General features: G+C 54.8%; 1 protein-coding gene across 1 annotated transcript; it reads left to right on the plus strand.

Annotated features, from left to right (window-relative positions):
• Positions 1-332: 332 nt before the first annotated feature.
• On the plus strand, positions 333-10,153 carry C31H11orf24 (chromosome 31 C11orf24 homolog). The gene is made up of 4 exons (XM_058526213.1): positions 333-419; positions 3,689-3,878; positions 7,782-7,951; positions 8,712-10,153. Exons 3-4 carry the CDS (start codon positions 7,876-7,878, stop codon positions 9,839-9,841), a joined length of 1,206 nt encoding a protein of 401 aa, XP_058382196.1. The 5' UTR covers positions 333-419; positions 3,689-3,878; positions 7,782-7,875; the 3' UTR covers positions 9,842-10,153.
• Positions 10,154-10,851: the final 698 nt, after the last annotated feature.

Consider the following 10,851-nt stretch of genomic DNA (forward strand, 5'->3'; position numbering starts at 1 on the left):
CCGGCCCCAGCCCGACGCCCCGGGTCGCGGCGGGCGGCCGAGCCCAGGAATTTCCACTCCCGCCAGAGGCCAGTCTGAAATAGCCGCTTCCGGCCGCGAGCTGGCTGGAGCCCGGGCCGCCCCGCGGTGGGTGGGGCCTGGGAGAGGCCACGCCCCCAGCTTCCGGCTCGCATCTGGCTGCTCCAGGCACCGCCGCGCCGCTCCTGGCTCCAGTCGAGGCCGCCCCGCTCTGCTAGGCCCCGCCCTCCAATGACGTCACTTCCGGGGCGGTCCGGGCGGGGCCCGAGCTGGGGTGGCTGCCCGCCGCAGTCCTGGCTGGGGCGGTGCTGCTCCACTGCCGGCCACGTCCCCACGCCGGACCGCGGGCGCTTCCCCGCCGTCCGAGGGCCGCCGGGCCGCCGCAGGCCTGCCGCGCCCGGGTAAGGGACCCGCGCTGCCGTCCGGGGAGCTGCTGTCACGGCTGCCTGAACCGGCTTGGGGCTGAGAGAGGGAGGAATGGGGCGGGAGGAAGGTGAATGGGGGCAAGAGGGGTAGCGGAGGTGAATGGGGGCAGGAGGAGAGTGAATGGTGGAGGAGACGCAGAGGAGGGCGAGTGGGAGCAGGAGGGGCAGAGAAAGGTGAACGAGGGCAGAGGAGGCAGAGGAGGTGAATGGGGGCCGGAGAGGCAGAGGAGGGTAGATAGGGGCCCGAGAGGCTGAGGAGGGCGAATGGGGACAGGAGAGGCAGGGGCTGTGAACGGAGGCACGGAGTGCAAGAAGAGGAGGATTGGAGGTGAAGAAGGAATGGAAGGAGTCAGTTGGACACCGAGACTCGACTCGGAAGGAGCCTGGATGGGGGCTGGAGAAAAAGGAGGAAGGCTGAAGGGGATCCCAAACCAGACAAGAAGAGGCTCGCATTGTTCCAGTTTGGGAGTGGAGGATGGGAAGGTTGGGACACTCCCAAATGAGTGGGGAACTACAAGGTCTCCCAGGGAGGCCAGAACCAGACGGGGCCCCAGGAAGTGTTGCCCTCAAAGAAAGAGTTGGCCCTTCTGGTGACCCAGGCCTTCTCCAGGCCCTCTCTTCCTAGGAGGGGACTGTGCATTTTCATCCACTGCCTGCCTCCTCCCTGTGAGTCTGGATGGCTGCTTAGAGTGTGCAATTAATTGTTAGGCTGATAAGAGGAATCAGCATCCACATGGTTTGCCATAAGACATACATCGTCCTTAGAAGTCTGCCTATAACAACATGCAGTTATTTTTTTCCTTCCTGGAGGAAGCATCTCTAAAATTTCAATAAAATCGGTAAGGAAAGTATTTAATATAGGAATTTGCTGCCTATATGCTGGACTTGCCTAAAGGACAAAGGAATGTCAAATTTACCCACATTGCCAGCAAAAACTATGACCTTGATCAGCATTTAGCTGTGATATCAAAACTTCCTGAAACCTGCAAGCAAACAATGTAATTAAGACGATGCCCAGTGCTCCAGATTCCCATCTGTCACAGAGACCCATCCTTTGGACCACAGGACAATGTCTGTATACACAAAACCGCAAGCCTGTGTTCCTTGCGTTCTGCTACCAAAGTTCAGCCAGGCGACGTGTCAAGATATGGTATCTGTGGTTTGCCCTGTATCTGCTTCTGCAGTTCTTACTCCTTGGTGTGTATAGCTTCTCCGGATTGGAGCAGGGGCCCTGGCCACGTTGCTGTGGATAAATAAGTATTACTAGCGTGACGGAATGTGGGGGTAACCCTGGTAGTCTCTTACCAACCCTGAGGATTACTTGTATTGGATCTGAGGAACCTGTCTAAGCCAGAAAAAGGAATTAAGCAATTAATTTGGAGTCTGATTTCGTGTAACTTACACGCAGCACCCTGCATATAACAAAGAGGTCTATAGATGAGTTAAAAATCAAGCCAAGGTGGGGAACACAAGAAGAAGGGAGACGGGGGTTGTTAGGAGGCATCACAAGGTCACGGAACAGAAGAGGGTCAGGAAGTTGGCGCCCAGGGCCACAGTCTGGGGATGCCTTTTTAGTGGAAGTGTCGCCTGGCTCAAGGGGGTGCTGCCACTTCCATGCAGAACTTGTGGGGGGCTGACCCCTGAAAAAGGGGAACTCCCAGCACCAGCCTAACCTCGTGCCTCCATCTGCCCTGGTCTCCCCCTTAATACTAACAATTCTTTCTTTCTTGTTCCCCTCCTGCCCCAGGGGTCTCTCCGTTCCATCTGTTATGGTCTGAGACTTTGATCTACCCAGTCTCCCTGCACCAGAAAATAATGTGAATAACTGGCCAGGCCCTCATTTAAGGCTCCCTGAAGCCTTTGCAGGGGAAAATATTATTTTAAATCTTGTTGATGGTTTGTCCATTGGGAGTCAACTTATAAAGATTAGTGCAGATCCCCACATGTGAATCTTGACATTTAGAATATGCTGTTGGAAAGTGGAGGCAGGACCATACCAGAGAGATGAAGTCACGACACAACGAGGGCCTGTTCTTGACTCTACACGGCGGCCAGTGCCTGTTTCTGTGGGAGTGATCACCAGCCCCGCTGGCTGGGGGTTTATAAACAGTGACCGTAACCAGCCGAAGTTTCCTGAGAAATGTATGAGGTTTCCTGAGATAGCCTTATAGAGATGCTCCATGTATGCATTCGTCTTTGCATTTGTAACTGTGGGTGTGATTGCACACACGCGTGTATGTGACTGCATGTGTACACATAGGGCAGTGTGCGTGCATGTGTGTGCCTGTGCATGTATGCGTCTGTATGTCTGTGTGTGTACATGTGGGCATTTGTGTTAGGGAGTGGGCCTGTGGTGCTCCTCACACCTGCCAGTATCTGCCACTGTAGGAGGGGATGAACTGTCTCTTTATTGTCCTCCTGAGTTATGTTACATATTCGTCAGTGAGAGAATCGTTTGTGCTGGTTAATATCTTTGCATTACAACTGTACTGCTGGATTCCTTTAAAGCTTTGGTTGACTCCTAGAAAAATGCATTTCCTGATATGTAAATCATAAAGTTTCTCTAAATTATTAAAATCTATACATGAAACTGTATCAAGTGGGATTCCTCTGTGCCTTTCTGCCTGGTAGGTCAAAGTACTTGAGGAAAATCGGACGTTTTCTTTCATTGCAGTCTTTCAGAAGTGTTTTCCAAGAGTGATACATGCTTGTAAAAAAACAAAAAGACATAAAGTAGAAAATGAAAATCACCGGTAATTCCATTCCTCAGGGGCAACCGTTATTAACGTTCTGGTATAAATCTTTCCAGACCCCTTGACGCGTGTTAATTTAAACAAAAATAGGATACTGTTTGTGACCTGCTTTTTTCACTTAATGATACATGCTGGGCATCTTCCCTTGTCAATAAATAGAAATTTGTATATTTTTTTACAGTTGCCGTAGTATTTTATATATGAATGGGACCATATTTTATATAACCATTCCAATTCTTCACTATTATAAATAATGCCATGATGAACATTTTTGTAGATCTCTCTCTTTGGACTTCTGTCCAATTGCCTCCTTAGAAGAAATTCCAGCACTGGAAAGTGCTACATCAGAAGTTTGGACATTGAAGGTTTTAATACATATTGTCATTTTCCCAGTATAACAATGTACTGAATGCTGCTATTTCAGTGCTTCCGTCCTCATGGGAGGTTTTCCCCTTGCTTCTCCTAAGGGGTGTTTACTCTTTCAAACCCTAGATGTTACCAGAGTGGAGCATCTGCCTGCGTCCCACGTGTGCCACAGAGCATGCCATGGCCTGGGAGTGTTCCACGAAACTGCTATCACCTCCTGCAAAGCCAGACCTCACCCAGCGAGCACACGGTGCCCGCAGCTCTCCAAGGAGGAAGATGGCCCAGCCTGGGGGCACGCCCTGAGCAGCTGCCTCTGGTGAGTGTCTTCGGCCTGCCCCTGCAGGCGGGGCTACCTGGTTGATGACAGGACAGTGAGCCCAGAGAGGGCCCTGAGGGGGCTTTGTAGGCTCAAGGAGGGTCAAGGAAAAGGGGAAGACAGCAAAGCCCGGAGGGCCCAGTCTATGGCCCTTCACCATCAGAGGTTGTGCCTTCTGAGGTAGTGCAGGAGGATGGTCCACTGGTGGGAGGGGATGGGGACCATGTGGTCCTCTGTGGTCCTCTTCTGTTTCTGTGGCAAATGCCAGTCACCACAAGAGGTTCTCTCTGGCCTTGTGTTGTAATACGGTAATACTTGTGGGAGCCCCTCTTGCTGCACAGGCGGAGGGGGCTGCATCTCACTGATGTGGGGGCTGGAGGCGACACCTCATAGCAGAAGGGGCCCGGGGAGGAGACCAACCAGCAGCTATCCTCCGACCAGGAATGAAATGGTCCTGTCTGTTCCAGGGTGGGGAACTGGAAGGGAAGGAGGGGATCCATTCAGCCGGTTGAACCAGTTCCTCCCTGCCTCCACCCGCTCTGAAGTGCGCTGAAGTGCTAGAGCAGGGCGTGGCAAACTCAGCCTGTGGGCCAAGTCCTGCCTGCTGCCTGTCTTTGTGGATAAAGGTTTATTGGGACACGGCCACGCCCGTCGTTTCCATCTGGTCCGTGGCTGCTTGGGCATTACAGCAGCAGACTTGAGTAGCTGAGGCAGAGACCACGTGGCCCACAAAGTACAGTATTTGCTTTACATCTAGCTATTTACAGAAAAAGCTTGCCGACCTCGCTCTAGAGATTTGTAGCAAGGGGGCAGCGGGAGGCCCTAAGGCCTTGGGGGCATTCAAGAAGCCCCTGGCACATCATCCCACACCAGCAGACCCCAGATCCAGGCTCAGACATGGGGAGCATGTTGGGCTCAGGGGTGGTGGCATTTTAAGTGCATTCAGTAGACGTGACTGACTGAAGAGAAAGCCGTTGAAATACAGTCCTTTACCCAGAGCCCAGCTGCGTTCTTCGGCTGATGGGGGGTGGGCGATCTTTGTGCCTGACAGCTTCCAGTTTCAATTCTTCCCTCTCATGATACTGGTCTGTTTCTTCTCTCCCCACCCCACCCCCGCTTGTTCCCGTGAGAACAAAGAATGCCTTTTGCATTCTAGAAAACAGATGCGAATCCACGGTTTGTAGGGCTGAGTAAGTTTTCTAAACCTGTAAGACACCAGGACCCCTTACGGGCCATTTTGGGGGGAAAGTGCGGCATGAAGCTAGACTAACGTTAGTGACTCTCGGAAAGGGGTTAGAAGCATCAGGGAATAGCCAGCCTTCCAGAAGTGTTTCTGCGCCAAGGGGTTTTTCCAGTCATGAGGCCACTTTAACAGGAGGCAGCAAGCTACCATGTGGCCACCCCCTAGACATACCTTTATGCTGCGTTTGTGTAGCTCCCAGCAGGGTTGGAAGTGCCTCTTGGGGTGGGCTGATGACTAAGCCAGGCACTGGGTTGGGAACTGCAAGTATTTCATGGGCCCAGTGGGGGCGGGAGCATGGGGGAGAGGCCGGCGGGGATTGGATTTTGAAGGCCGCCTCCGCCATGTTAAGGAGCTTTGGGGTTATCCTGGGATTGTAAGGGGTTTAAGCAGTGGAGGCAGTCAGCTTTGCGTTTACGAGGATCTTTCTGGCAGCTGTGGGGTAGGAGGTGTATCAGGGCCAGGATGGGGATGCTCGAAGGTGATCTGTTTGTGACTCTTCGGGCTGATGGAGGACAGCGAGCCTGCCCCGATCACCAGGAGCAGCCTGGTTCCAGGGCCGTGGAGCATCCATGCCGGGGTGAGGAGTTGATCAGGACATTTTCATTCAGGGTGACTCGAGGGCTCCCTTCCATGACGTTCTATGGAACGTAAGAACTTCACGGTAAGGGCTAGGGGAAAGACTTTAAGGCCCAGGGTGTCTTCAGGCAGGACTGATTTTGGAGGCAGCCTCAGGAGCCCCATTGTCATCGCCTGCCCTCAGACTCCCAGCATGCCTGTGTTCTGCTTGCTCTGAGCCCCAGTTGAGTGTTTAGTCGTGGGACTAATCATGACTGCGTGAGGCCGGGCCGTTGTCCAGAGAAGGCCTGGGCCTTGCAGGCAGCCACGTGGGACTCGGGGGGTTGGACAGGGCTGGGGACAGGATCAAGGAGCACTCAGGACCAGCAGGGCATGAAGTGATGGGACGCATGAGGCCAGCTGGCCCCTCAGCTCCCCATTGCACCCCTGCAGCAAGGGACCCCAGCCTGCCAGCACGCGGGAGGGACCTGGGCTGTGTGGGGAGACCTCCGTGCACTCAGGAAGCTGGCTCTGGCCGAGCCCAGTCCTCATCCCGGTGAGACTCGGCTGTGGTGGCCTCTCTGGAAGTTTCTATAGTCACACTGTTGCCCTTGCAGACAGCTGAGCTTCTGCGACCAGGTCCCCTCAGCCTGCCCGCTGTCTCTCTCAGGGGCAGTCTCTCACAGTGACACTCCCTCATGGAGTCCCTCTGCCTCCTTGAGCCTTGTCCCCTCCTGCCTCCTTGCTGGGCTCTTCTGATGCCCGCCCCCTCGTCTACCCCTCCCACTAGAGCACCTTCCTGCGCTGGTCACACCCCTGTCTCAGGCCTGCAGGGGCTCACATCCTCACCCCCCAAATCCAAACTGCCCTATGGTGGCCCCTCTCTCTCTAGTCTAATTCCAGGTCTCGCCATACCATCGCTTGGCCTCTGGCCCTGCTGTTCTCATCTGCTGCTCTCTCCCATCCTTTCTCTACCGGGTGGATCCCATCCATCTTTCAGATCGTGGCCCAGGTGTCACTTTCCCAGGTAACCTTCCCTGGAACCGCCCCCCCCAGTTGAATTCAGTGCCTCCTCTGGGCCCCTACAGTACCCTGTCCTCCACCACCCGCATTTGGGGCCTCTACACAGAGGACTAGCCTCCAACTTGCCCGTCAAGGCCTGCCCAGCGCCATCTCCTCCCTTCTTCCCAGCATTGAGTCACTCCTCTGCTCTATGCCTGTGCCAGCTTGCAGTGACTTCTTTTCTGTGTCTCCCACTGGATGGTGGACTCCTTGGAGGAGGGAGTTGTGTGGCTTTCATCCTGTTGTCCTAATTGCACTGCCTGGCACATGAGCAGGCACTCAGGAAATATTGGATGAATGGGTGGTGGGTGGATAGGTGGATGGATGATGGATGATAGATGAATGATAGCTGGATGATAGATGATGGATGGATGGATTGGTGGATGGATGGGTGATGGATGGATGATGGCTAGTTGACTGAATGATGGATGGGTGGGTGGATGGATGAATGGGTGGATAAATGGATGGCTAGATGATGGCTAGCTGGCTAGATGGATGGGTGAATGGATGATAGATGGATGGATGGGTGATGCCTGGATGGACCATGGCTGGCTGGCTGGCTCAGTGACATCTCCCATGTGAAAGGTGTGGTCAGCTGTCACAGGCTGCGCAGTAGTGCACTGGGCCTGATTTGTGTCCTGCAGACCATGGGAGATGTTGAGGAGAAAGACTTGGCTGACCTTGGGGATTGGAAGGCCTGTGAATGAGGCCAAGTCTTGGCCCTCTCTCTACTGCTCGTTCAAACTCTGGACTCTGGGGTGGGATAGTGAGCACTTGCAGAGGTTGAGACACAGTGAAATTGGGTCAAGAAGTGCTTTAAACTCATCAAATGCAGGCTCTTGGAAGATCACGAGACTGCTGTGGCTGAGATGCGTTGTGCTCTTCCTGGGTGCCAGGCCCTGGTCGAGCACCTGGCTTGGTTTGCACCCGGGACCCTGCCAGAGGCCCTCACAGCAGGTGCAGTGCCGTGCCCTGTGCCCCGTGCCCCGTGCCCCAGGCAAGGCTGTGTATTACTGACCAGACGCCTTCTTTCCTGACCACAGATCCCTTGGCCAAGCAGCAGGGAATCGTGAGCCTGTGAGCGGCTGGCCGGGAGCCTCGGGGACCACCCAGCCTTGCTCCCGGCTCACCCACAAGATGTGGACGGCCCTTGTGCTCATTTGGATTTCCTCCTGGTCCTTATCTGAAAGCCAAGTGACATCCCAGGATCCAAGTAAGTGAGAAAGCTGTGTGACTGCTGGACAGGCTGAGGGGTGTCTGCAAGTCCAAGCCAGCGACTCTGGAGCCCTAGAGCGCCCCGGCGGCTGGGCCGGGAAGGGTTGTCAGGCCCAGCTTCTCAGGGCCAGCGTTGGTAGGGAGCCCCCAACAGGACCAGGCCTCTGAGCCCTGAGAGGGTCACTTGGTGGGCCCTGCAAAATTTTGTTTCTTCTGTAAACCTGATCTTCATTGTGGAGTGCATCCATTCATACATCAGATATTTAATTGCGCTCCTACTCTGCGCCAGGCACTGTTCATCTCCAGGAATTCCTGCTGCGGATCCTTTTGTAAAGCCGAGAATCCTTTATATGGTGTGAATATCTGGGCAAGGATTTATCTGCTTTGTAAACCCGGGTGTGCGTTTGATGGGTTTTTTTTTTTAATGGTGAAGCACACCTGTAATGTGAGACTTTCACTCTGCTGTTTGGGGAATTGGATCAAAGAGTGAAACTCTTAAGCCTTTGATGGGCTTGGGGTTCAGAGAGGGCAAAGGAGTTTGTAAATCAAAGTGCCAAGTGCAGTGGCAGATGTGTGCAGCGAGCAGCTGAGAGGGAAACGTGTTCACACGTCACCTCCTTCCTTCGCACTGGGCTGAGAAGAAGGCAGGACAGAGCCCCGGCCAGCCCCACGGGCCAGAAATTCAAACGATTGCTGAGTAATCCATCTGCACAGGGTTGAAAGTGATTGTATCTTTCTCTCCCTTTTCTGACTTGAAGGGTACTCCGTCCTCAACACGACGTTGGATAAATCAGTCAAGACAAGTACATTCAAGGAAACAGTTACAGGAGTCTTTAATAAAACATCCGAAAGAATGACCGTGGTGACACCTTCCCCTGTCACATTGACCAGAGGGACTTTGGTAGCCAACCGCACCTCTCCTGCAGATACAGCAGAGAGAACAAACAGGACAGATATGGGCACTCCGGCGACTACAGAAGGTGCCCCTGACCGAGTAGCCTCCGGGGTGCCCACCCCACCCAGCATGGCGTCTGCAGGGCCAGCCCCGTCCTCCTCTGCTGCGCTCAGCACACCCCATGAGCAGGCGCCCAGCGGCAGCACGGTGCCAAGAGCAAACACTCTGATGACACTGGCCACGAGCGTGCAGACTGCTACTGGGAAAACAGCAGGGGCACACGGCGTGCTGGGCACACACAGTCTTCCCGAGCCCACATCCCACACCTTCACAGCCAGCCCTGTGCCCCCCACGAGTCCCCACGCCCCTAATGTGTCCACACAAGGCCCCACTGTCCCAGCGTCGACGGCCCAGCCTGTGGCTGACACAGCAAGCAGGCCCACACCCACCTTCTCGAACACAACCCCAGAGCCCACTCCCACCTCCGTGGCTTCTGTGTCCACGACAGCGGTGACCACTACCAAGCCACAAGCGGAGGAGCCGGCTGCCAGCACAATGCCAGCAGCTGTACCTCACACCAGCCCAAGCCCTGAGGTGGAGCCCACGTCCTCCACGACACAGCCAAGCCCTGCTCTGTCTACCCAGGGGCCCACGGGGCCAGGCACGCCCCAGACACCGGCGCAGGTCGAGCCTAGAGCCACACCTGGTACTGCTGCCGGGCAAACGCCTGGGAGCTCAGGGGACTCGAAGATGCCAGCCACAGACTCATGCCAGCCCAGCACCCAAGGCCAGTACCTGGTGGTCTCCACCGAGCCCCTCACCCTGTCCTTGGTGAACAAAAGCCTCCTGCTGGCGGTGCTGTTGCTTGGGGTGACCCTTTTCATCACAGTCTTGGTCCTGTTTGCCCTGCAAGCCTACGAGAGCTACAAGAAGAAGGACTATACACAGGTGGACTATTTGATCAATGGGATGTATGCAGACTCAGAAATGTGAGGGGGCGGTGGCCTGCGGGCTCCACCAGGGCCCTTGGACGGCTGGGCCCATCCGTCCTCCCATTCTGCCTCTAAGACCAAACCAAGTGCTTCCGAATTCTTTGGTGCAATTTAGGAGATAGGCCAGATGCTGAAACACATTTAATTGCTGTCATATTAACTCCATGAGCACTAAAGAGTTGCTGCTTTTTTCATATTTATTTTTGTAAACGATCACATTGATGGAGCAGGCAGTGATTCTGCCTCGGGGTGGGGCGGGCGGCCCGGCGTGGATCCTGACCAGAATTAAAGCAATGACCGCTTTCCGTTCAGACCGTGTCTCCCCATTTGTGTAGGCTGCGTCCTGCCCACCATCGCACCCAGGGAGCCTTTTCGAGGTGTGTATGATGGAGTTTGTTTTCGTAAACATTTAATCCAACACGAGACCCTGGAGGTCTGCTGTGTCTGGGCCGCTTTCTTGGGCTTCGCTCTTATGCCCAGCCCTGCCACCACTCGGTGGAAAAGCTTCAGCCTGTGAGGATATCTGGCCCATGTGGAGATGGAACCCCTCCTCTGACCCTCCTTTTTCTGGACTGTTAGGGGGTGAGCCTCTTGGAGCCCCATTCAGGCGTGAAAGAGCTGAATCCAACATGTAAACCACATGTGAGCACGCGGTGTAGCCAGGTCAGCCTGGACCTGCTCAGACCAAACTCGGGGTGACCCTGCGTGGCTCATGCTGTGCACTCACCTCATGGAAACCCAACAAAGTCATGCAGTGGGATGCTCACTGCTAGCCCCTTGCCCCAAGTCACCCTGGGGAATACCAGGCCCGAGTGAGCCCATGGCCCTCTCTCCCTAGCAGAACGATTGCCCTGGGTTCCAGGCCCCATGTCGTGAACAGCCCTCAGAGCCGACTCTATGTGCCTGTCACATGCCAGCCGCTGTGCTGTGGTTAATGCATGTAACTCATTCAGCCCCCAACCCCAGGAGATCAGTGCTGCAATCCCCATTTTAAAGGCAGGGCCACTGAGG

This window comes from Diceros bicornis, chromosome 31 (genome assembly GCF_020826845.1).
Source record: "Diceros bicornis minor isolate mBicDic1 chromosome 31, mDicBic1.mat.cur, whole genome shotgun sequence".
Lineage (NCBI taxonomy): Eukaryota > Metazoa > Chordata > Mammalia > Perissodactyla > Rhinocerotidae > Diceros > Diceros bicornis.